At 51.7% G+C, this 26,180-nt stretch overlaps 1 protein-coding gene across 1 annotated transcript; it reads left to right on the top strand.

The window, feature by feature from the left end:
• The first annotated feature begins 941 nt into the window (after positions 1-941).
• ASB13 (ankyrin repeat and SOCS box containing 13) lies at positions 942-21,225 on the top strand. The gene is made up of 6 exons (XM_027073329.2): positions 942-1,097; positions 8,860-9,047; positions 10,061-10,211; positions 12,278-12,412; positions 18,186-18,377; positions 20,325-21,225. Exons 1-6 carry the CDS (start codon positions 1,055-1,057, stop codon positions 20,450-20,452), a joined length of 837 nt encoding a protein of 278 aa, XP_026929130.1. The 5' UTR covers positions 942-1,054; the 3' UTR covers positions 20,453-21,225.
• Positions 21,226-26,180: the final 4,955 nt, after the last annotated feature.

Below are 26,180 nucleotides of genomic sequence, written 5' to 3'. Positions count from 1 at the left end.
AGGAAATATCTGCTAACATTTAACAAATAAGTACTAGGTACGTATACAAAAATATATGGTTTATAAATATATATGGCTTACACAAATATACAGTCTATACTAAGACCTACAAGAGACTTTGCCAAGGAAGAAAAATCAAAGAAAATACAAACATACAAACAAGGCATCGTCATAGGAAAAAACATAACATCCCGCAGCAAACAGATTTTTTAAATGTACAGTTAATACAGAATGCCAGAAACTGGCAAGAAAAATGCAAAAGCCTAATTATGGTACGCAAAGGGGTGCAAAGCCACACTAATAGGCTTGAGATGTCACTTGCAAGGCTGGGGCTGTGACTCCCCAGCAGCTCTGGTCAGACCGACAAGGTTCAGCCTCCACTCGGTGCGTGCCTGTGGTCTGGACCGGAGGAACATTCGAGTCGTCCAAGCGAGAGATCAGACCTTCCGCACTCCAGTAGTCCTCCTGTATTTCCGCATCAGGTAATTTCTGGTATTCTTACTTTCCAGCCCAAGCTAACTTCTACAGGTAGGCTCAATACAGGTCAGACCTGGTGAGAAATCTCGTGACCAGGCCGCAAGGAACTTGGACAAAGGTGAACCTGCCGCATCACGCAACTGCCTTTGGTAAAAGCAAAGCAAAGCACAAGGGCTCATTCAGTTGTCCGCCTGGACTTATTAGGAAACCGGCTCTTTCCCGCCGCGAGGCTCGGAAAGGCGCGCCTGCTGGGTTCTCCCGAACCTAAGCGATTCAGGTGACAGACACGGGGAGCGTCCCCGCTCCGGCAGGAAGCCCGACTCGGCGTCCCAAGGGGGGAGCGGCCCTGGGGCGCCGCGGAGGCTGCAGCCGAAGCCGGTCCGGGGGCACCAGCGGGGCGCGCACGGACTACCCGGCGCCAGGCCGCGGCGGAACTACAACTCCCGTGGTCCCTCGGGAGGACGCCGCGCCCCGTAGGCCCGCCCAGCCAGCGGAGCCCCGCCCAGGTCGCGGGCACCCGAGCCGCCGGGGTACGCGGGCGGGCGCGCGGCGGCGAGCGAGCGGGCGGGCGTGCGGCATGGAGCCCCGCGCGGCGGACGGCTGCTACCTGGGCGACGTGGGTACGTGCGGGTGCGGGCGGCATGGGTGCTGGGGGCGCGGGGACCGCGGGGCTGTTCCCGGCCGGACAGGTGCGTCGGAGGACGCCGGCAGGGGCGTTTCGGTGGGCCCAGGTTGGAGCGCCGCCGTGTCCTTACGGGGAGCGAGGTCGGTAACCCCAAGCATCTCAGGCGCTCTCTGCGTCCGGCGTCTTGGCCCCGGTCAGCGTTGTGACGCGCCAGTCGCGGGACTTCCCAACCGCAGACCCATCGGCGCACCTTGGGGAAGGCGCAGGGAGGGGTGGGCATGGTCATCCCCAAGTTCAGAGCACCCAGAGTTGCCTCTGCGGGACCGCTCCTAGGGCAGCCCCGCAGAGCCCCGTGTGGGAGCCGGAACATCTTCCAGGGACCCTGTGGGAAGGTCGTGTCGCACTGTCATTAGCATCCTACAGGTCTATCCGGCTGTGACCGAAGGCGTGTGCCCCAGAAGGAAGATAATGCCCTTGTGACAGGTCACCCCATGTTTAAAAAAAAAAAAAAAAGCCATCTCGGTTCTTCCTACCATTCAGGCTACGGGAGAATAAAATGGATCCGAGGGCAAAGGGACATTCTGTGGGGAAGGAGACTTCCCTACGAAGTAAATACTACAGCAGATGAAGTGCCCTGAGAAAGCACTTAGAAAGCCTGGAAGCAAAAAACCAAAACCAACCAACCAAACAAAACTAAAGTACTTTTACACTGGTAAAAACAGTGCCGATAAAAGTGAGACATCTTAAGGGTAAATTTGGCGTAAGGGGACTTGAAGTCACAGCAAGGCAGAGATTTGAAGGATCCTGGAAAATAGCCACCTTGAACATGATCAAAGGCATTTAGTAAACATCTGGTTTTACTTGGCATTCCACCGCAGGCAGGTGCAAGACTTTGACCCCTCCAGTGCATCTGTGTTTGGTTCAGTTAAAATAAGCAAAGAATGGCTAACCAGGGCCACGTGGACACGTTTTCATGTTTTTGTTCAGGGAGAGTCTTCAATAGCGCAGCCTTCACTTTTCTGAGCATGGTTTAAGGAATCTTTAAGAGAAAAGCTTGCTCAACCAATGGATTTTACAGCTTCTGGGGTTCATGGATATTTTTGACTGTCATTGTTTATTTCCTCTAAAAATAGGTTCCTGACATTTTCATTCTCAGCATTAACGGATAAGCTGAATGTATTGAATCCAGAACACCGCTATCCAGCAGAAGCAATGGCCCACTGTAGGGACGATAACCCATTTTAACTTTCTGATCTGAAATTGTAGATGTGTGGTGTATATACTTCAAAGCACGTAGATTTTTCCTTTTTTTTTTTTTTTTTAATAGAACGCCTCACAGAGGTAAAGATTATACTTATTAAGGCCATATTGTAAAGCTCTGCAGAGAATTTAGGGCAAGCCACCTCCTAAGTGAATCCTGTATTTATAACTTAGCCAATGTAATACAGGTTGTTAGGGACCCAAGGGCAAGCATCCTTTTGCGAAGTGGAAAAAGTGATCCTGTGTTCAGGATCTATACTCAAGAGCTGTATTCGAGAGGCTGGCAGACAATGATAAAAGGGTACCTTAAGGATTTGAGGTTCTAAGCAAGGTGAGCTGGATTTTTTCTGTCATCCTTAGCCGTGAACTCTAAACACAGCTCACTGCCATCTGGGGGGATAGCTACCATCTGGTCAGCTGGAGAGAGAAAGGAGAGACGGTTTCTGGGACCACGATAAGAGCCTGGTGCTGCTTAGGTTATGTGCCAGTGCTGGTCACAAGCCCAGAGGCAGCTGCAATACACTTATTATTGATAATTTAGAGGTACGGTGGAGTTCACACAGCTAGAAAGAGGCAAGGCTGAGGTTTAAACCCAGGCGGGGCTTTCCTGGGTTGCTGGTTTTATGCTAAAAGGCTCACACCCTTCACATCAAGTACATTCATCTGTAATCGGTTTGTAGGGCTACTTGGACTGCTGGGCTGGGTGGATAAGCCGCGTCCTGCTGTGGGTTTCTCAGGGGACATGGAAAGCTTTTACTGCCTACCTCCCGTCTCCACTTGTTACTATATGGCCTTTCCCGCCGTGAGACATGTGTCTGCCTGTGGGGTCCACGATCAGAAGCACAGCTTGGTCTGCATCCCCGTGCCTGGGAACCTACACAGGCACACCTTGGAAATATTTTGGGTTCAGTTCCAGACCACCACAGTAAGTGGATGTTGCAATAGAATCACATGAATTTTGGGGGGTTCCCAGTGCATATAAAAGTTATGTTTACACTGGCCTGTCGAGTATGCGATCCTCTGAAAACAAACCTTAACTGTAAAAGTGCTTTCGTGCGAAGAATGCTGTCATCTGATCGTCTTGCTGGTGGAGGGTCCTGCCTCGATGGTGATGGCTGCTGATTTAGCAGGGTGGTGAAAGTTGGGGTGGCTGTGGCAGTTTCTTAAGATAACAACGAACTTGGCCACGTTGCTGGACTCTTGCCTTCACAAACTTTTTCTGGAGCATGTGATGCTGTTTGATAGCACTTTATCCCCAGAAGTTCTTTCAAAATTGGAGTCAGTCTTCTCAAACCTTGCTGCTGCCTTGTCAGCGGAGTTTATGTTATATTCTAAATCCTTTGCTGTCATTTCGACAGTCTTTACCAGGAGTAGATTCCATCTCAAGAAACCACTTTCTTTGCTCCTTCGTGAGAAGCAACTTCTTTTCCGTTCAAATTTTGTCAGGAGATTACAGCTATTATTCCACTTTACGGCCCCACTTCAGATTCTGGTCTGCTCTCTCTTTCCATCTCATCTGCAGTGACTCCCTCCACTGAGGTCATGAGCCCCTCAAAGTCATCCACGAGGGCTGGAACCAACGTCTCCCAACTCCTGTTATCCTGTGAATGTTGATATTTTGGCCTCTTCCCATGAATTATGAAAGTTCTTAATGGCATCTGGAGTGGTGAATCCTTTCCAGAAGGTTTTCAGTTTTCTTTGCCCAGATCCATCAGAGGAATCACTATGGTAGCTATAGCCTTATGGAATGTATTTCTTAAATAATAAGACTTGAAAGCTGAAATGACTCCTTGATCCATGGGCTGCAGAATGACGTCGTGTTAGCAGGTATGGAACCATGAATCTCATTCATCTCCATCGGAGCTCTTGGGTGACCAGGCACATTATTAATGAATATTTTGGAAGGAATCTTTTTCCAAGGAGTAAGTCTCAACAGTGGGCCTAAAGTAGTCAGTAAACCATGTTGCAAACATATGTGCTGTCACCTGGGCTTTGTCGTTCCATTTATAGAGCCCAGGTAGCCTAATTCTTAAGGGCCTTGGGATTTTTGAAATGGTCAGCGAGCACTGGCTTCAATTGAAAGTCACCAGCTTCATTAACCCCAGCAAGAGAGTCAGGCTGACTTCTCTCTAGCTATGAGAGTCCTAGATGGCATCTTCTTCCAATAGAAGGCTGTTTCATCTCCACCGATCATCTGTTTGGCATAGCCACCTTCGTTAATTTTCTTAGCTACATCTTCTGGATAGCCTGCTGCAGCTTTGACATCAGCACTTGCTGCATCATCCTGTGCCTCCATGTTTTAGAGTTGTCCTCTTTCCTCAGACCTCACAAACCAACCTCTGCCAGCCTCCAGTTTTTCTTATACAGCTTCCTCACCTTTCAGCCTCCATGGAATTGAGGAGAGGTGGGGCCTCGCCCTAGGTTAGGCTCTGGCTTAAGGGAATGTTGTGGCTGCTTTGATCTTCTGTCCAGACCATCTGAACTTTCTCCAGATCAGCTGTAAGTCGGTTTCATTTTCTTATCATCCACGTGTACGCTGGGGTAGCACTTTTAATTTTCTTCAAGAAAATTTAGCATTCACACCTTGGCTGTTGGGGTCAAGAAGCCTAGCTTTCAGCCCGTCTTTGCCTCCGACATGCCTCCCTTACCGAACTTAATCATTTCTAGCTTTTGATTTAAAGTGAGGGATGTAGGACTCTTCCCTTCACTTGAAGACCCAGAGGCCATCGTAGGGTTATTAATTGGTCGTAACTTCAGTGTGGTGGTCTTAGGGAATAGGGAGGCCGGGGAGAAGAGCTGGTTGGTGGAGAAGTTGGAACACAATGTTTGTCGATTAAGTTCACCATCTTACGTGGGCACGGTTCATGGCATCCTGAAACATCACCATACTAACAAAGATTATTAGTCACAGATCACCATGACAGATGTAGTGAAGTCTGAAATATTGCAAGAATTAGCAAAGCATGACAGACACAAAGTGAGCAAACGCTGCTGGAAAAATTGCAACACAGGATTGCCACAAGCCTTCGATTCGGAAAAAAAACACAATTATCCGCAAAGTGCAAGAAATGGAAGGTGCACTGGCTTTCCTGAGCTGCAGTTCCCTTTTTTGCTATATGATTGAGGGCCTCGCCCTGCCCTCCTCTTTTGAAGGTTGCAACTCCTCATTGCAACTACCTGTGGGGTTTTGCTTCTTCCAGTGTGACTCTGGAATGATAGCCACTTTTCACTAACCCCCAAGACAGGTGTGCCCATGCCTGGTAGTCACTGCTAAACAAACATACTGGGGGGTCCCCTTCTTGAAGTGGTAAATAGAAAGTTCCACAAACTTGGCTTTTATATTTTGTGAGAATCAAATCTTTCTGAGTTTCAGCTCTCCTTTTGCTCCATCCTCCACCCCCCGCCACTCATACGATCAAGTCCCCATTTCATGGGGTCACAGGCTCTTTGGCTAGCGGACAAGACAGGTAGGCACGATGGGGGAGGAGGGGTATTATAAATAGACCGCATTTACTGAGCACTTTGTGCCAGTCCCCACACTAGGTGCTTTCACTCACTATAATCTACTGAATTTTCATAACCCACCAATGAATAAACTATTATCATCATCCCCATGTACAGGTGAAGAGACAGTCAAGGGAAGCTATGTCCCACAGAAGCTGATAAGTGGCTGAGCCAAGTTTCAGATGTAGCAGAGCTTAGTCCCCGTGCTGTCCTTGCCACAGGCTGGTGGGGACAGGGAGGCAGGCTGACGGGACACAGACGAGATGCTAACCCAGGGTGCGTAGGGGCAGAGGTGGGGCAAGTCCTGGAAGAAATAAGCACTGGATTGCAGCGTGGAGAGGTACAAGCAGAACTCATCCAGGGTGAGTGGGAAAAGGTGGGAGTGAGGTGAGATGGGGAGAGAAAAGGGCCTTCATTCAGAGGGAGAGGTATTGTCTAAAGCAGTGGTTCTCAAAGTGTAGTCCCCAGACCACAGCGTCAACATCAGCATCATGTGGGAACTTATTAGAGACGCAGATTCTCAGGCACCAAGACCTGCTGACTCTGGGGTGGGGCTCAGCAGTCCATTCTCATAGCCCCCAGGTGACACTGTTGGATGCTCAGGTGTGAGGGCCACTGGCTAAAGGGATCAGGGGTCAGAACACTTTTTGTATAGCCAAAGGGAGTGGTGGGGAGGGGTGAGCCAGTGTAGGAGAGAGAATTTTACTCCATTTTGGGATCAGAGCAGTGCCTTGATCAGTTACAGGTTTGTTGAATGTATACATTGAGGTTGGAATGAATGTAAAAATAGTTTTAGTTTGAGATGAATAAAAATGCGGATAATCTACCAAACTCATGAGAGGACAGTCCCAGTAGCACTTGAAGGACTTTTATAGCCGTAAACATTTATATTAAGAGGAAACAGCTCAAATCAATATCCTTCCACCTTAAGACACCGGAAATAGAAAACTAGAGCTGAAGGAGGTAGAAGGGAAAAAATAATAAAGATTAGACAGGACATCCATGAAAACTGGAGCTGAAGGAGGTAGAAAGGGAAAAACAAAGATTAGACAGGACATCCGTGAAACAGGGAATAGAAAAAACAACACAGAAAGCCAACAAAACCAAAAGTTCTCTGGAAAGAGCAATGAAGTCGACAAACCTCAAGGAAAAAGATGCAGATCACGAAGATCAAGGAGGAAAGGGATGACGTTACTCTGGCCTTTCTAGAAAGGAGGACCACAGAGGGACAGTGTGAACGGTGGCGTGTCAGTCTGCCAGGGCTGCTGTGACAAAATGCCACTGGGTGGCCTACACAGTGCACGTTCATTTTCTCACAGCTCTGGAGGTTGGAAGTCCAAGATCAGGGGCTCAGCCAGGCTGGTTTTTGCTGAGGCCCCTCCACCCCTTGGCTTACAGATGGCCAGTTTCTAACTGTGTCCTCACATGGCCCTTCCTCTGTTCAGCCCATCCCAGGTGTCTGTGTCCTAATCTCCCCTCATGAAGACTCCACTTAGATGGGTTTAGGGCAGGCTCTAATGACCTCACCTTGACTTCATTACTTCTGAAACCGTGCAGACTCCAAGCGCAGTCACATTCAGAGGTATATAGGGTTCAGGCTTATGCTTACGAGTTTTGGGGACAAAATTCAGTCCATAACCAATTGTAGGCCAACAGATTAGAGGATGTACGCGAAGTGGAGAAATTCCAATAAAGACACAAACTACCAAAATTGGCAAAAAATAGACACCAAAACTGACTCAAAAAAAAATAGAAACTCTGAATAGACCTGCAGCAAATGACGATGTGGAATTAGGAATTAAAGCTTATAGCAAAGGAAAGCCCAGACCCAGAGATCTTCCCAGATGAACTTGACCCAACATTTAAAGATTCGATACCAGTGCTTTCCAATTTTTGGAAGAGACAATAATTTCCTGACTCATTCTATGGAGCCGGAAAAACCAGATAAAAACATCAATCATAAGACAACTGACTTGCGAGAGTGCAGATATAAGAGTCCTGAGAACACTAGCAAACCAAACATGCTATGGCATCATGACCAAGGGGGTTTACGCCAGAAATACACAGTTGGCTTAACATCTGAGAGTCTGTTAATGTACTAACCACTTCCACAATTAAGGAACGCCGGCAGGAGCACTGCATTAGATGCAGAAAAAGCATTGAACAAAAATCCAACGCCATCTGGTGATTAGAAACAACAACAACAACAACTAGAAAGGGAGGTGAATGTCCTCCACCTGATAAAGGCCACCTGTGAAAAAGTCACAGCTAAGCTCATCCCTGACGTGGAAGTCGACGAATAAGGCCGGGACGTGCTCTGACCGCTTCTGTTCAGCATCGAGCTGGAAGTCCGAGCCAGGGCAGTGAGGCCGGAAAGAGAAGAGGCATCCACATTGGAAAGGAGGTGGTGAAACTACTGCTGTTAGCAGGTGACACGATTTTACATGTACAGAGTCCTGAGGAACCTGTTAAAGTGGATTGAGGGTGGTCCCCACTTTCAAGGCACTCCTGGGCAAGGATGGGGTGGAGAGGGCGTCAAGCTGTAAATGAGGGTGTGCGCGCGAGTGTCGTGGAAGAAGGGGGGACTTCAAACGGGTGCAGGTACGGCAAGTGACAGGAGACTCTAGCGGGAGATTCTCCCGTCCCAGCGCTCCAGTCTGCAGAGGGGGGGATCCCAGGCGGAGAGGCAGGTGTGGAAGGGCGGTGGGCACGGAGCAGCTACAGGTGGCACCGGAGAGGGGTCGGTGGCGGGGGAGGGCTCAAAGAGGTGAGCAGGGCCCAGGTCGCCACCCCCGACAGGCCGTGCCAACGAGTATGACCTCCACGCTCCGGCAGTGGGGATGACCCGAGCATTTTGAGGAGCGTTTCGGCCAACTCCGTGATCCCGCATCGGGTGCTGGGTTTCATGCAGCGTCCTTGCGACAGTGCCATGGTCTCCTGACCTGGGTACACATGTCCCCGGGTCTCAGCACTGGGTCTGCCTTCCTTTCCAGGTTTCTGGGTGGAGCGCACCCCTGTGCACGAGGCTGCCCAGCGTGGCGAGACCCTGCAGCTGCAGCAGCTGATTGAGAGCGGGGCCTGTGTCAACCAGGTCACCGTGGACTCCATCACGCCCCTGCACGCGGCCAGCCTGCAGGGCCAGGCGCAGTGTGTTCAGCTGCTGCTGGCCGCCGGGGCCCAGGTGAGGGGCCCTTTGGGACAGACCCCCGGGGAAGGGAATGGATGGAGCGCGTATGGAGGGAGGGGAAATACTAAGAGGCTTGGGATTCGAGTTGCAAATGCACAGAAAGTAGAGAAACCACGGGGGAGGGGAAGGAAGCCTCCAGCGTGGGGTGTAGTGGAGGCCAGCAGAGGAGCCGGCTCTGGGGCAGCAGTGGTTCACGGCTGGGCTGCCGGGAGGGCATGGGTGGCTAAAGAGCGGGTGGTTCTAGTTTCTCGCGAGGGAGACGGCTGTGAGGGCTGGAGGCCGTGGCCGAAGAGCCCCTGCCTGGGTCCAAGAGCAGGATTCTAAGCACAAGATCGGGATCTGCTTCCCTGCGCACCTGCTCCTGCTCCTGCTTGCGGGCTGGCTTGAGCCTCCAGCCGTCGCCGCGGGCAGAGTCGCTGGGCGGAGGGCAGCGGCAGCAGCAGCAGCGGGCCAGGAGCCCGGAGCATGGGCTGCAGCCTCCGGGCCGAACGCACCCAGGAGCTTGGCTGTGAGGGCGCTCCCACAGGAAGCGGACCGAGCTGTCGCGCGTACCCACGCAGCAGCTGAAGTCTGAGCACAGCCCGCCAGCCTGGGGGTCGGCTTTCCCCTCCGGGTCATTTCCCGGCTAGAGGGGGCACGATAAGCAGCTCCGGGCAGCCCTAAGCCGGAATTAAAACGCCCTTTTTACATCCTGCCTTCGTCACCTGGCAGTCTTGGGGGGGAGGGGGGCCTAGGGGACGGGTAGGAGGTGGCAGGAGTGAGGCCGAGTTGACCCTGTCCCAAGAGAAGAGCCCGGAAAAGGGCCCGTCCCGCACTTGGTGGGCTCAGAGGCGCTGCCAGCCCATCTCCCTTTGTCCTTGAACGCCCTTGCCCGCGACAGCACCTTGGCACACGCTGCAAAACTGCTAATAAGGGACTTTGCAGAGATGAATGTGTGTCAGGATGAGGAAGCGAGTCGTGTGGGCTTTTCCCCTCCACCCTGACGCTCGTTTCTTCCTCCCCACCAGGTGGACGCCCGCAACATCGACGGCAGCACGCCCCTCTGTGATGCCTGTGCCTCCGGCAGCATCGAGTGTGTGAAGCTCTTGCTCTCCTACGGGGCCAAGGTCAACCCCCCGCTGTACACGGCATCCCCGTTGCACGAGGCCTGCATGAGCGGTGAGTCCGCACCAGCAAAGCGAGCATTGTAGCTGAAGCCGTCAGCCGGCTGAGAACCCCTCCCCCCCCCCCCCCCCCCACATTCTGTTTCTGGAGCTCAGGTCCCCAGCCGTGGAAATCCTCAGCTTTTTCTCCTGCAGACCCTTCCCTGCCAGGAGCAGGGGCCATGGTTTCTAGGGTAGAATTCTACTTCTTAGCTGGGTCTCCAGTGCCTTTCAGATACTAACGCTGGAAATCAGCCTACCCTGTGATGGCTCACTTGGTCTTCACCGTCTTCTGCCCTGTGGACCCCTGTTATATTTCGAGGAGACCCAGCACGGGCCGAGGACAGGGCGCTCATCCTGGGGGCTCGGGGAACAGGTGGGATTTCAGCCGCCCTGCAAGAAGGAGTAGGTTTCAGAGGAAGAGGAAGGCCACTCCAAGCGAGAGAAAGTGACTTGTCCAGGCTCATTGGACCGGAAGCTCCCAGGAGAGGGGTGACAGAGAAGACGAAATTTAGGGCGAGACCGGCAGGTGGGAAATCTTTAAATGACACACTAAGGAGTTTGGATTCTACTCTTCTGAGCAAAGTTTGCAAACTTGTGGCCAATATTTTGATTGGCCGACACGGTGCCGGCCAGTGTTATGTTCGGGTGTGGGTGCGTGTCCTTTCGTGGCTCCGCTCAGAGCCATCATTCTCTGCTGAGATGCCACTTGCACTCAGGTCAAGAGCAGTTCCAAGGGCACTTTATGAAACCCAGGACCCTGCGTAGGATCACAGAGTTGGTCCCAATGCTCCTCAAAATCCTTGGGTCATCCTCACTGCTGGACGGGCCTACCAGTCATACTCGTTGGTCTGTCGGGGGTGGCGACCTGGGCCCTGCTCACCTCTTTGAGCCCTCCCCCGCCACCGACCCCTCTCCGGTGCCACCTGTAGCTGCTCCGTGCCCACCGCCCTTCCACACCTGCCTCTCCGCCTGGGATCCCCCCCTCTGCAGACTGGAGCGCTGGGACGGGAGAATCTCCCGCTAGAGGTTACGTGCTCCACCTGGTCCGTAGAGTCCTCTCAATGCTCTGGGCTGATAAGGGTCTGGAATTTTCTCTGGTCATTACTTTCTGTCTTTCCTGGTAGAGGGGGATGGGGAGACCGTTATGAATTTCTGTCCCGCTGTTAGGCAGATGGGGAGGGGGGCAGAGAGCTTTTCTTATATCTGCCATATAATTGCTTTAAGCTCAAAATAATCCTTATGCTAAAGAAGCAGATTTTGGGGGTGGCGTAGCTGCTGCTCTCCCATAGAGCAGCGATGGGGCTGGGGTATCCTGACGTGGAGAGAGGAGTTGGAGCCCAGGCAGGGTGGATTCATTTAGAAACCTTTAGGGGAAGAGTCAGCAGGATTTAGTACGGGGGAGAGGACTACGCAGTGGTCCAGACATCCCCAAGAGAGTGGCCAGCAGAGGGCTGTAGGGAAGAGGCTGGATTTCAGGGCCACAGGTGGAAAACTTGGCCGCTGCTGACGATGAAGCACGAATAAGCGAGGAGAGAGGATGGAGCCTGGGACAGAATGAACCTCCACCCAAACCCAGTTAAAGATGCCGGGAAAGAGGCAGAAAAACACCTGCCAGGGAGAAGGCTGGGGGACCTCCGAGGTCAGGAAGCTTTGGGAAGCTCCTCCAGGGGGCTCGGACTTGGGCTGCCGGCAGCTTCAGCTTATCACCTCCAGGCCTGGTGCTCCCGACGCCGCTTAGGAGACCCCGGAGGTGGGGAGCACCTTCCTGCTGAGGAGCCGGGCCTGGCTGCTCAGAGGTGCTGTTCCCAAACCTACTGCTCTCCCACGAGAGGCTCACCCGTGCCCTCCGTCCCTCGTGCTGCCAGGCCGGGGGAACCGTGCACACCCAGAAAGCACAACGTTCTGGCTGCGCAAGGCAACTCGGGGTTGTGACCCGCTTTCAGTTGGGGTGTGGTTCTGGTTCCCCGTTCTCCCCCAGCAGCCAGGCGTGGGGCTTACCTGTTCAGCTGTGCTTCTCTCAGGCTTATTTCAGATGTGTGTGCTCATTAACGGTCCCCATCCTTTTCCGCTTGCTTTAAGGAAGTTCCGAATGCGTGAGGCTTCTTATTGACGTGGGGGCCAATCTGGAAGCACACGACTGCCACTTCGGGACCCCTCTTCACGTCGCCTGTGCCCGGGAGCATCTGGACTGCGTCAAAGTGCTGCTTAACGCAGGTGTGCTGGCGCCTGCTGCCGCTGGCGTGTCGGTATTTATGCGGCGCAGGCGTGGTGGGCTTACACCCGTGGTGCTCGGTGTGGGGTGTTGCATTTATAGGCGTGCTCCTCAGTGCAGGTGTGTTGTGTTTGCTTGTGCTCTTCAGGGCAGGTGTGCAAGTCCATTGGCTTTTATGGCCGGTCTCCTCAGGGCAGGTGTGTCCTGTTTCTGCCTGCCCTGCTTGGTGCAGGGGTGTTGGTGATCGTATCCGCCCTGCTCGGCACAGGTGTTCTGTTTACCTGCACCGTGCGCTGGCCGAGCGCTGGGCGGTGGACTCAGACCAGGTTGGAAGTTGGCTCTCCCTCTTGCCAGCCGAGACCGTGGGCCTCAGTTTCTGTATCTATACAACTGGAAAAGGAAACCTTATTTTGGAGGGCTGTCAGAAGGATTTGTGATCACGTTTCTGCAGGGCCTGATGCTGAGTGAATGCTAATCGTTATTTTTGGTGGCCTCGGGACCATCCCCAATACCTGCCTAATTCGATCGCCATCTAAATTTTTTTTAATGTTTATTTATTATTGAGTGAGACAGAGTGTGAGTGGGGGAGGGGCAGAGGGAGAGCGGGAGACACAGAATCCGAAGCAGGCTCCAGGCTCCGAGCTGTCAGCACAGGGCTCGAACCCACGGACTGTGAGATCATGACCTGAGCCGAGGTCGGACGCTCAACCAACTAAGCCATCCAGGCGCCCCGGGTGCCTTCTAAATCAGAAAGAGACAGGGATTCGAGGGAAATGGAGCTGGCAGCATGTGGAATCCAGATCCTTGTCGGGTGTTCAAAAAAAGGATAGGGAGGCTCCCAGGATGAAAAATAAAAAACAAGATGGAAAACAACCCAGTCAAGTGGAGGTTGGCTTCAGGACCTGTCTACCACAGGAGTTTGCAAATGTAGCCAACCTGGGTATTGGGAAGGAGTTTTTATTATGAACCCAACTTAAATATTTTGTTGGAAAATTTTAGCTCAGCCATGCTGGGTGCAACTTAGGATAAAAAAACAAAACTGGTCAGGAATAGAAAGCTTACCAGTTCTCTCCGGAGGATGGTCGTTTGAGCCTAGGTTGTATGTACTTTTCTATTTGTGGGTCTTGCTCACTTTAATGTGCACTTTTAAGTCTTGAGCAAAAAGGATTCATTTTGTATAAGGTTTGCCATTGGGGTCGTTTTTATTTATATATTAAAAAAATTTTTTTAATGTTTATTTATTTTTGAGAGAGAGAGAGAAAGAGAGGGTGAGCAGGGGAGGGGCAGAGAGAGAGGGAGACAGAATCTGAAACAGGCTCCAGGCTCTGAGCTGTCAGTATGGAGCCTGATGCGGGGCTCGAACTCATGAACTGTGAGATCATGACCTGAGCCAAAGTCGGCTGCTTAACCGACTGAGCCCCCCAGGTGCCCCACGTTTTTACTTTTTGTATAGTGAAAGAATGTCTAGATGAGAAGCAGCCCTAGATCTTCCGGCCAATTCACTCAGCTTTTCTATCAGCCTAGGGTACCTGCCGGGCATTATTGCCGAACTTTTGAAATAGTTTTCTGATCCATAGCCATCTGCAGAGCGCGTGGTACCTGTGTGCTCAGTACATCTCAGCGCCCGTCCTTTTTTCCTTCCTCTCCTTGTGGCTCTAGGGGGAAGGATAAGACTAGGGGTTGGAACCCCAACATCCTTTCTGCACAAAGTCCTAACTTAATGGAAATGGTTCCTCATGTGTAAGCAATGGAAAACCCACTGTAGGGGCTGCGGGGACCAGTAGGAGGCAGCTTTCGAGGCCAGTTTGTCCTGAGGGTCAGCAAGATCATCGAGCCCTCACTTTCCCTGAAATTTGGAGGTCTCCTGTCCAAAGTGTTCACTTGATCCTATGCCCGGGGCCCCTAACGGGGTTAAAATGGCTGCATCAGGGTCGGGCTGAAATCCAAATACTTTTGCTCAGGAGGCTTCTGGAGGCTTCTGGTAGCTTTCTGAGAAGAGTGAAAAACCACTTGTCCAGATGCTTGCCCAACCCTTCCCTCTTGTGTCCAAGAGGAACCTGTGTCCAAACCGAATCCAGGCCCTTCTTCCAGACTCAGCCGAATTCTGATTGGGTGGGGCCCAGGTTATTTGAACCAATTACTGGGGCTGGGGAGAGGGATTAGCCAATCAGGACCCACGCCCAAGGCTGGAGCCTAGGTCATCCCACCCCCACCCTAATAGCACGCCGCCACTGCAGGCTGTCAGCGTGGCGGGGCTGGCTGGTCAGAGTGGGAGGGCGGCTGTGGGGTTCACGCCGGTCTCAAGCAGGGGTTCCCCGGATGCGACAGTGGTGGCCGCCACCACCAGGCCGTCAGCTCTGGGCTTGACTGCAGCTCTCCTGTGACAGCTCCTCCTCCCTAGATCAAATGGATTCTTTTCCAAGAAAACGTTTTCAGCTACAGGAAACCTCAAGCATACAGAAAAAGTAGGGAGGGCAGCACATGGGTTCCTCTTAAAGTAGCCATTCTTCACGTTGGTCGGGGGGGGGGCGGGCAGGCCCCTTGGAAAGCCCAGTGGAAGCGGCATCTCTGGAAAGCAGGTGCCCCCCGACCCACGGGGTGGGCACCGGATGGCCCAGCTGCAGGTTGGTTGTGCAGAGGAGGGGGAGGGTGAAGGTGCAGCGTGGGGAAGTAATAGCGACGCTTAACAGCTGCCACAGCATTTAGCTCCGCAGGAAGTGGTCAGAAGGAGTGATGGGTGTTACAGGGCCAGGTACTGAGCTGCTTGGCTTTAATGTCCCTGAACCGGCTCCCTCCCCCTCTTTCCCTCTCCCTGTCTCCTCCAACCCCCTCTCTCCTCCTCCCCCTCCTCTCCCTCCCTCTCCCCCTTTCTCCCCTTCCTCTCTTTCCCTCTCTTTCTCCCCCTCCCATCCCTCTTCTCCCCTCCCCCTCCCTCCTCCTGTCCTCTTCCCCTCTCCCTCCCTCCCTCCTCCTCCCCCCTACCCCATCCCTCTTTCTCCCTTTCCCCCTGCCCCCCTCCCTCTCTCTCTTTCTCAGTTCAAGGCACGTTATCATCATCAGTTCCCACGAAGCCACCTTCTTCCCCTTCCCTCTTTCCTCTACCCTGCCCCCCAGCCCCCATTCTAACATGTATGTGTATGTGCTTCATCTGTTTTTGTAAGACACTCATTACGGGTTGGGGCATGTATTTTTAATCGACCTAAGTGGTGCTGTGTTACAGAGTTTGCCTTTTTGCTGTTTTTTGTCCTGCTCTCAAGCCCCCCTACCCCCCTGTACTCTGTTTGCCCAGGGGTGTGGCTCCCCAGCTGCAGAGCATGCTGGACCCCTCCTAGTCTCCCGTCCAAGGGAGCCCAGCGCACGGTGTAAAAAGGTCCTGTTGTGTACCTTGGTATGCCACCTGGTGGAAAGAGTCACCTTCTGAGGCGAGGCCTGGAATCGTGAGAAGCCCTAGTAAGCGGGATGGAAGGGAGGTGTGAGTTGTACAGCCACCCCTAGCCATAGTGTTCTCCTTGACCTTGAGAGGAGCTTGACCGCCTGGGCCCCCTTCTCTCTTGCTATAAGTAGAGACAGTCTCTTTCCTCCCCACTTGGCAAGATTATTGTGACAATTAATGACCTGCGAGACAGCTACCTGCCCTTCAGATCGTTAGACTTTACAGTTTATTTTTCGTTGCAAGTTTGCGTCTAGCGTCCAGACCTGCCTTTGCTTTATGACCGCGGAACTATGCGAGTCTGTATTCTACCGGGCAGGTGTTGGAAGAGCGCCCTCAGGTGGTGGAGCGGGTGCACGGTGCGGGGATGTTTTTGAACGGATTGCTCTTTAGTACTATTTTTACCATGCATAGCTGTTGAATTAAATAGCTAGGTAATGTAGTCTTCTAATTGAGGGATTTTTTTTTTTTCCCGGACCTGACTTGGGAGTTTGGGCTGTGGGCATTGGAGAGCATTACTTGTATTGTCTCATTGCGGTGCTTGCTGTGTTCTTAGGGTCACGCGATGACCTCTGTGTATGTACACAGTTTTTATGTCTACCAGGGGATTAAAACTATTTTAAGTCAGAAATCCGAATTACCCACTATTTTCAGTGGGACAGGAAATCTAATAGCCTTACACCCCTTATTTCCTGTTTTCGGCCTCTAAATTTATCATTACATGGAGACAGGCTGGTGATATGATTTCTTTAAACCCCACTTTGCTGATATTTTGTGACTGTGACTTGAATCTATTTTGGGGGGATAGCTTCAGTGATGCTGGACTCTTTGCTTGGCTTCTTTAAAATTCTTTTCTTCTGGCCACCTGGGTGGCTCAGTTGGTTAAGCGTCTGACTTTGGCTCAGGCCATAATCTCCATTTGTGAGTTTGAGCCTCACATTGGGCTCTGTGCTGACAATTGGGAGGCTGGAGCCTGTTTCGGATCCTCTGTCCTACTTTCTCTGTGTTCCTGCTCATGCTGTCCCCAGAATAAATAAATATTTAATAAAATAAAATAAAATGCTTTTCTCCTACCCCCCTTTCTCTTATAACCTCCTTATCCATTAGGTGCAGACTTCAAAGAAGTTGGTGTTTTCTTAAAAAAAAATTCCAAGGCTGTAGGAGATCCCCTTGCATAGAATTGGTGGTGGCCGTGCCCTAAGAATGACGCCTTATACAAATCATAGTTTTAGCAAAATCTTTACTTTTTAAAGCATCTAAAACTACTGGAATTAGCTACTACTTGTTCACCTCTTTCTGGGTGTCTACTATTGTCCCCAAAACAGATGGATTCACAAGTGAGACACCTCATCTCTTACCTGAACTGGTGGACAATGTTTGGGGAACATTACCTGTTTTCCCTTTGAGCTTCTCTTTTGTGAAAGATGTTTATGTTTAAGGACTCTTCATCCATTCATGCAGCACACGTTGTTAGCGCCCCTGCCCTGCGCCCGTCGTGCGCGTGTGGGAACCATCAGAGAGCCTCAGGACCAGTGGGGACGGACTACATAGGGTCTTAGAACTGCTTCTGACTCACAGGGGAGTTTTCTGTTTTATTTTTCTTCTTTTTGCTACTGTTTCCAATTATATTACTTTCTTACCGCGATCTGTGTTTAGCTCTCTTGCCATAAGAAAAAAACGTTAATTACCGCATTTGGATCTTGAAAATGATTTTGAGTGGGGCGCCTGGGTGGCTCAGTCAGTTAAGTGTCCAACTCTGGACTTCGGCTCAGTCATGAGCTCACAGTTCGTGGGATGGAGTCCCTGAGTCTGGCTCTGCACTAACGGCATGGAGCCTGCTTGGGATTCTCTTTTACTCTCTCTCTGCCCTCCCCTCCGTGTGCATGCACTCTCACTCAAAATTCTTTTTTAGTGTTTATTCATTTTTGAGAGAGAGAGAGCAAGCACAATCGGGAGAGGAGCAGAGAGAGAGAGAGGGAGACCCAGAATCTGAAGCAGGCTCCAGGCTCTGAGCTGTCAGCACAGAGCCCGATGCAGGGCTCGAACCCATGAACCAGGAGATCATGGCCTGAGCTGGAGTCAGATGTTCAATCAACTGAGCCCCCTGGGCACACCTCTCTCTGAAAATAAATAATAAACAAATATTAAGAAAAAGAAGACAGGTGGAAGGCTCCATGGTCTTGTAGACAAAAAGATTTTGAAAAGGCTGTGGCAGAGCCTGTCTGGATTTTCTCTCCTGTGGCATCGCTTCTGTGCACTGTGCTGAACAAGAAGGTACCGGTCGGGGTTTCTCCTGGCTGCGTGTACCCTCCTCGGTGATACCGTTCCTCGCTTTGGACCCACAGGGGCCAATGTGAACGCAGCGAAGCTTCACGAGACAGCCCTGCATCATGCAGCCAAGGTGAAGAACGTCGACCTCATTGAGATGCTCGTCGAGTTCGGAGGCAACATCTATGCGCGAGACAACCGGGGCAAGAAGCCGTCTGACTACACGTGGAGTAGCAGCGCACCCGCCAAGCGCCTCGAGTTCTACGAAAGTGAGTAGAACTCACTTTCCTGTTGTTGTTGTTTGAGTGGTGCTTGCTTGTTTGGAATTGCACGAGTCTGCTGTGCAGGAAACTTTGTCCCAGATGGTCTGTCCAGCCCTGTACAAGGCAGTCAGCTGTCCCGATCCCTGTGAGCAGCCCTCGCTCGCCCTTCAGGGGACAAGGGACAAGTGATCGGGAAAAAGGACAAGACTTCTCTGGGTACAGATTTTTAAATGAGTTCACACCACCTTACAACCACATGAGGCTTTCAAACACCCCTTGCTTATGGGCCGGGGGGGGGGGGGGGGGTGAATGATTTATTCAAATTTTTGTCGGCCCCACCCAACCAAACTCCAAAAGAATTTAGAGGCAAATACCATCCACATCTGTCAAATGTTTCCTGGAAGACAGTTTTCCTGCATCCAAATAATCTGGAGATAAAGGACCATGGGAAAATGAATTTCTCCAGGACTTGTTTTTTCTCTCTCAAAGAACTTATTTCATGAATCTGCAGAAGTTGAGAATATTGTGTTTGGCTTATTTATATTTTTATCAAGCAGATATTTGCATCAAACATGGGGGTTTTTTAAATATTTTTTTTAAGTTTATTTATTTTGAGAGAGAGCGAGCGGAGGGGAGGGGCAGAGTGAGGGGGAAAGAGAGAGAATCCCACGTAGGCTCCACTGCTCAGCGTGGAACCCAGTGTGGGGCTTGATCTCATGACCGTGAGATCATGACCTGAGCCGAAATCAAGAGTCGGACACTTAATGGGCTGAGCCATCCAGGCACCCCTCTACTTGGTTGTAAAGAATCGAATTGTTCCAGGGGCACCTGGGTGGCTCAGTCCGTTAAGCGGACTTCAGCTCAGGTCCTGACTTCAGCTCAGGTCATGATCTCACAGTCCGTGGGCTCGAGCCCCACATCAGGCTCTGGGCTGACAGCTCAGAGTCTGGAGCCTGCTTCTTATTCTGTCCCCCTCTCTCCCTGCCCCTCCCCTGCTTGCACACACATTCTCTCTCTCTTTCTCTTTCAAAAATAAACATGAAAAAGATTTTTATTTTTTTTTAAATTTTTTTTTCAACGTTTATTTTCAACGTTTATTTTGTGACAGAGAGAAACAGAGCATGAACGGGGGAGGGGCAGAGAGAGAGGGAGACACAGCATCGGAAACAGGCTCCAGGCTCCGAGCTGTCACCGCAGAGCCCGACGCGGGGCTCGAACTCACGGACCGCGAGATCGTGACCTGGCTGAAGTCGGACACTTAACCGACTGCGCCACCCAGGCGCCCCTGAAAAAGATTTTTAAAAAATTTAAAAAAAAAGAATCAAATCGTTCCAAAAGGCAGTTGTGAGGCCAGACTCTGCACATGTTCTGGCACCTCAGCTCCAGGGGCCTCCAGGTACTTTCCATCTTTGGCCCTGGTGTGCTGGCCTCCTAGCGGCAGGCTTCGTCTCTGGTCCTGAAGGCCGGACCCTCAGCACTGGGATGTGCATGCGCAGACGGTGTCAGCCGGAGCAGTTTTGTGACGCGTGCCACTTCTCGTTGGGCACCTTGGCCCTGCCGCACACGGTGCTGAGAGCCTGGACCCACAGGAGCCGGCGGTCACGCCCCTGCCCAGCGCTAGCCCTCGCCCTGGCCCTCAATTGTCCGCAAGTTTGAGAAACGAGCCTACTAGCCTTAGATTAGTCCTTGGCTGACAAATCTGTGTGTCAACTTACGACTTTATAGAAAAGAGGAAAAACCTCCCCAGAATCCCGCAAAATGAAACCCCAGCGCACATCACCCATATCCCATTTCCTGATCTTCCTTCCTAGGTCCCGTCCGTCCGTCCTGGTAGCCATCCAGGGAAAGCATGCAGGGCTGGCCTATTTCCGGTTCCACCTCGGTATTTGCTAAGTTGAAGGATGTTATGCTATTTCCTTAGGCTGACCTCATGTGCTTCCTGTTCCCTTTCAGAAACCCCTCTGTCCCTGGCACAGCTCTGCAGGGTGAGCTTGCGGAAGGCCACTGGCGTCCGAGGACTGGAGAAAATCAGCAAGTTGAACATCCCTCCCCGGCTCATCGATTACCTTTCCTACAACTGAGCTGCAGGCGCGTGAGGCAGGAGCCGGCTGGGGGCCCCCTGGCCTCTCCGAGCCCAGCGCTGGGCCACTCGGCCCTGCCTCGTCTGCGGCCGTTCCGCTGCTGTAGATAGAGCAACGCTCCCGGGGGCCGTGCCGGCTGGCCTGCTTTGTCTTCTCTGCAGACTCCTGGACAGTGTTGCCAAGGCACTGAGAAGGCCCTGCCTGGTCCCGGCCGTCCGGCGCTCTCAGGAAGGGCTCTGCAGGGAGCGCAGGGGAGGGCCGGGCGGAGCCGGGCACCGGGGTGGCCCTGGGCATCCGGAGGGAGGAGCCTGCGCTACGGAGGTCAGGGTCGGGTCCCGACCCTGTGGCCTGGGACGGCTGCTCTGGTGATGTCCTGCCGCTCGGATGCTCTTTTCTGGAGCTGCGGTTGGCACTTTCCAGGGCCCACCTGTGCCCGGGTGCACCCGTCACTCGGGGGGCTCTACACGGATCTTGGTCGGGGAAGGGCTCGGGCCGTTTATTCCCCACAACCAGCACAGTGCTTCTTGGGACCTTTTCAGGCCCCAACTCTGAAAAAGCTTATGTGGGGATAAGACGCTTGCAGAGCGTACATAGGCTGTGGCGCTTGGGTGCTGTCAGTGGATCTCCACGACAGGCGACGTGTTCCAGGAGTTGTTCCTGGCACGGAGCGCCGTTAGCCGACTTTAGGGATGAGGTGTCGTCTGTTCCTGCTGTTGCCGACTGAAACCTTCTCCTACCCTGAATTTTGCTCACTCCTTTGAAGCTCTGAAGTCGCCAGCGCCCAGCGGGTATTCACAACCACCGATTCGTGCATTTTGCAACCACTTACGGGACATCTGTTACGTTTCAGGAGTTGTCGGAGTGCTTTGAACCGGGTGGGAATCAGGCTCCCTGTCCAGGGCAGTGAAGGAATCTATTCCTGTAGTGCTAGAAACAACGAATTCCACACTGTAGGCAGAAGGTGAACTCATTGATATTCGGATTGCATTTGTCTAAGATTGTCTCCTAATTGAAAAACCGAAACCGGGGAGTTAAACTAGAGGACAGTTGTACAATTAGCTCAGGTGTATCTAGTTTCTGAGGGAACGGGGAAGGCACCCTCCTATGAGTCATGCCGGAAGCCGGCGTCCCCAGAAACGGCAATGTCGCCAGGTGCTTCCAGGAAGGCCTGCCGAACAGAAGGAGCCTGGATTGCTGGGCTGCATGACCGACCGGCGGGGTCTCTTCACAGTTCCTCGGTGGGGCCCACATCTGGGGAGAGTTTCACGGCTGCCGCAGGTATTTTCTGTCTGGGCTGTTTGAGCTGAGAATGAGCCACTCCCGTTCCGTTAGAGTCTGAGATCCGAGTTGGGGGTAAATCCGTGTTTTTGCATGTGCCAGTAATGACAGCGACAAACAAAGCACCGGGATCTGCCCAGGAATCTCTGGAACAGAAGCTTGCCCCTAGCAGTGAACGCCCACGACACTTCCTCACGCGGCACACCGAGTGCAGGATCAGACCCCACACCCACTGCTCAATAAAAATCGTTTGAGTCCATCCTTAACGTTCCCGTGGCCCTTGTGTCGGGAGCAGAAACGCGGGACGGGCTTCGCCCTGTCGAGAGGGACTGGTGTCGTCTTCTCGTGTTTTAGAAGGTCACGTGATGGGGCCCTGCCACCCCCCAGATTCATTCCCTCCTGCCTCCTTGTCTCCTCGTGCTGATGTACCGCCCTCAGGTGGGGACACGCTGCCCCAGGGGATCAGATGACTAAGATTTTAGGGCCTCCTGTCCCTCCCCCACTCCCCCGCCCCCCGGCTTTATTGAGATGTAATCGACGTGGAACCCACCCGAACCCTTAGCAGGGCTGTGACCGCAGATGCGTCTCTGCCCCTCGGAGCCCCGGCCTCCCCCACTGCAGCAGAAGGAGGGAGTCTGACTTCGATCATTAGAAGGACATCGGTGACCAACTCCTCCATCTTACACATTTGAAAGTGGGTCCCCGACACCCTCCTGTGTTCTTGTGAAGCTGAAAAATAAGGTGATTAAAAGATGCCTTGAAAAGTATAAAGTGCTCCCCAAACATAAAAGTTACATGTTTGTGTCTGTACTGTGGTTTTGTTGATGTCTGTAGACTTTACAGCCGTGTAAATGATTCTCTTCTGACTCTGGGATGGTCCTGGCTTATTTCAAGATAGTCCTGACTTAGGATGGTCCAGACTTATTTCATAGATCAGAAAGAGCACTCAGTTTACATCTTATTTTATATATATATATATATATATATATATATTTTTTTTTTTTTTTTTTTTAAGAGTATTTATTTTGAGAGATGCAGAGACAGCACAAGTGGGAGAGGGGCAGAGAAAGTGAGAGAGAATCCCAAGTAGGTTCTCGCTGCCAGCACAGAGCCCAACATGGGGCTCAAACTCACGAAGCCATGAGATCATGACCTGAGCCAAAACCAAGAGTCAGACTTAACTGACAGGCACCCAGGTGCCCCACTCAGTTTACATTTTAAAACTCGATGTGTCGCTGACAGATTTGGAGAGACATTTGCAGCACAGATAACAAATGACTGGTAATCAAAATATATAAAGACCTAGAAATCATTAAGAAAAGGATTCATAACCCAACAGATGAAGGAAAACCGGCGAAGACTCTGGACAAGAAATTTATGAAAGAGAAACCTCGAATGTCCCCTGAAGGGAAAGGGTGGTTAGTAATGATCAAGGAAATGCAAATTAGTAAATATTTAATTCAACAAAAGGATATCAATATATAGCATCTTCCTGATTAAAGTTAAAAGTTCTGATAGTTTATGTGGATGGGGCATAAGGGGGACACAGCTAATGGGGGTGTCAGTTGAAGTGTGTATGTTGAAGGGTAGTAGATGATACTGAGCCCCATTAGAAGTGCATACCACATGTGCTCAGTATTTCTCTTTTCATAAACGTACGTTAAACTCAGGCATATCCTGCAGAGACGTGTATGAGGACGTTTAGCACAGCAGTGTTGGTAACAGTTGGAGAGTATATTCTTATAATGCCTATGTTCTGTTAAGGTGAAGACGAATTAGAGTTACATGTTTTCACTAATAGACTAACCTAAATGCTAATAGATTTAAGACTTAGAATGGGAGATGGAAAAAAAAGTTGTGCACCTTATTTATGTGCAGTATGGATCCATTCATATCCTGAGTATCTAAGGATACCTGTGTGTATAGTCAATGCACACCATCACGGAGCCAATGTCATGCTGGGGTCTCCTCCGGGCGAGGAAGGGACGTGTGACTTGGGAACAGGCACAAAAGGAGTGTCATCTCTCTGTGACATTTAATTTCTTAAAGTTATAAGCAAACACAGAATTCTATTTGTTCAGGTTGGGCAGCAAACAGGTAACATGGGTGCATTCTCTATGTGTTTTGGTGTTTTGTGTTTTTTCATAATAACAATGTAAGGCCCAGAGGAGGAACAAATGGCAAAAATGTCTTTTAAGAAAAGAGGAAGAGATCCCTGCCACTGTTATAAAGTGGACTCTGTTTAAGAATACTTTTCAGCTTGGGGCACGCACCTGGGTGGCTCAGTCGGTTGAGCGTCCGACTTCGGCTCAGGTCATGATCTCTCAGTCTGTGAAGTCGAGCCCTGCGTCGAGCCCTGTGCTGATGACTCAGAGCCTGGAGCCTGCTTCCGATTCTGTGTCTCCCTCGCTCTCTGCCTCTCTCCAGCTCATGCTGTCTCTCGCTCTCAAAAAATAAACATAGAAAAAAAATTAAAAAAAAAATACTTTGCAGCTTCGTACCGGCTACGAGGTCCTATTTTGGTCGGGAGACCTTACGTTTCACAACAGTTGCTGACACTCGCTCACGGCCCGTATTTTTGGGCAGGGAAACAGGTTGTAGCTACTTTCTTAGGTAAACTAGACTCCGAAAGCCCTGAGCGTGCCGTGTGGCTCCCGGGGCCTGCCCGCCTCTCATCTGAGGTTTTAGCCCTTAGGTGATTGTGAACCTTCTAGATGTGGCTCTGGGCAACGCTCCCAGCCACAAATCCTCCTCTTTGGAGAGATGGGAGCCTGAGGACCTGGTTCACTAGGAAGACCCATCTTCGGGCTCCGGGGCGCTGCCGGCCCCCCCACAGGTTGAAGCGAGGGGAGGTGCACTGTCCTGCCCCTCTCTGGGCCCCCTCCTGTCACGACGGAAGGACGAGGCGTCTCCTCCTTTCCTCCTTCCCGCGCTGATGTTCGCACTCACTGAAATGCTGCACGTGGCATCCCGTCCTTACTTCGGGATGAGGCTGCGCAAAGCTTCGAAGTTGTTGGGGACAAAAAGAATGCCTTTCGTAGCACGTCCCCTTTCCCTCCTGGGTTGCTTGGCCGTGCTTTCTGTCCGGGGGCAGCAAGCCACCCTTACTTTCAAGCTGCCGCGCTCCGTTATTCATGAACGTGGGCCTAACGCGGGCCCTGCACACAAGGCCCCCTGTGTGCTCACGTCATGAGTTGCTGTCCCACAGCCGTCAGGAGGGCCAGCAGACTGGCGGCTGTCCCGGCCTCAGGGCGGCTCTGTAGCCTTTATTCTTCTCCCTGTAATGGCCCAGAAAACACCTCTAGCCCTGGGGCTTTGCTTTCTCTCTTTCCTCCGTGTGGGCACCTCATGGCATTGACAGCCGAGCCCCATTATGTTGGTGTGAAAGTCCTGTGATCTCCGGCAGTTTGAATGAAACTGTGTCTTAAGCGGGTCCAATCTAAACAAGGCACCTCCTATAAGCCTAATGTCTCAAAACCATAAATCAAGGGAGAGAAGATTCATGAGAGGTCTCCCCCACCCCACCCCCCACCGCCCAAACACACCCTTACTTCTTTATATGAACTTTTCCTTTCCAGCAGCTGGTCTGCAGGTGTGTGGTTCTGGGGACCCAGACGTCAGAGCGGAGAGAGAAGTTGAAGCTGAACCCGGAGCCAGGTTGTGCGATTACTTCGGCTTCCTGCTCTCTGCGTGATCGATGCAGAAAACCCCCATTGCTTCCTGTTGTTAATGCAAATCCTGAGACTCATTCTGCTGTGTTAGAGACAGAGTGCCAGATGGGACAAGAGGCAGGAACGTTGACTCAAACCTCAGTTCACTTTCCTCGTGCAGCCAGCCAGCCCGCCCGCCCGCTAGCCTACCCTCCCTCTAGCCACCCATCCAGCCCTCCCTCCCTCCCTCCCTCCATGCACTCAGTTTCCCCTCCTGCCCTCTCTCCACCCATCCAGCCAGCCAGCCATCCCTCCTCCCTCCCTCCGTACATTTATCCTTTGCTCCTTTCTTTTTATTTACTTTAAAGCAGTTGTTTCATTTTAGGTTCTCTGCTGGTCACTAAGGATTAAAAAAAAAAAATCCATAAAAACAAAGCTTGGCCCTGAAGGATTTCAGGGACCATTTCTCGGGGAGGAGACACGGGAGCAAGTGCTGTGTCCAGAAACGTGGTGGTTGGGGCATGAGCCTCACACAGGACGAAGAGCTAACTCTGCTCTTGGCAGAGGAGGGAAGCGGGATGCCCGGGATTCGGCTCCCGGGTCTTGGGTTAATCAGTGCAACTACGTTCATTTTTATATTCACGGTGCTGTGTAGTTTACAAAGCCTTATAAAATGGCCATTTACTGGCTGTACGTTTCTGTGGTAAATGACTCATTGTTAGGTTTTTTTTCTTTTGGTGGCGGTGAGTGGGGGATGGAAGTCAGAGGGGTCCCTTGCTTCTTTTAAAAAAACAAAGAGG

Source organism: Acinonyx jubatus, chromosome B4 (genome assembly GCF_027475565.1).
Source record: "Acinonyx jubatus isolate Ajub_Pintada_27869175 chromosome B4, VMU_Ajub_asm_v1.0, whole genome shotgun sequence".
Classification (NCBI taxonomy): Eukaryota; Metazoa; Chordata; class Mammalia; order Carnivora; family Felidae; genus Acinonyx; species Acinonyx jubatus.
The sequence above is the reverse complement of the archived record's forward strand: the minus strand, read 5'-3'. Positions and strand labels throughout refer to the sequence as shown.

Excerpts from the sequence above, each read along its gene's own strand:
- ASB13 (XM_027073329.2), top strand. The coding sequence starts at position 1,055 with ATGGAGCCCCGCGCGGCGGACGGCTGCTACCTGGGCGACGTGG. Across the intron at positions 9,048-10,060 it reads TGCTGGCCGCCGGGGCCCAG|GTGGACGCCCGCAACATCGA; the intron begins GTGAGGGGCCCT and ends CCTCCCCACCAG. Across the intron at positions 18,378-20,324 it reads GCGCCTCGAGTTCTACGAAA|AAACCCCTCTGTCCCTGGCA; the intron begins GTGAGTAGAACT and ends GTTCCCTTTCAG.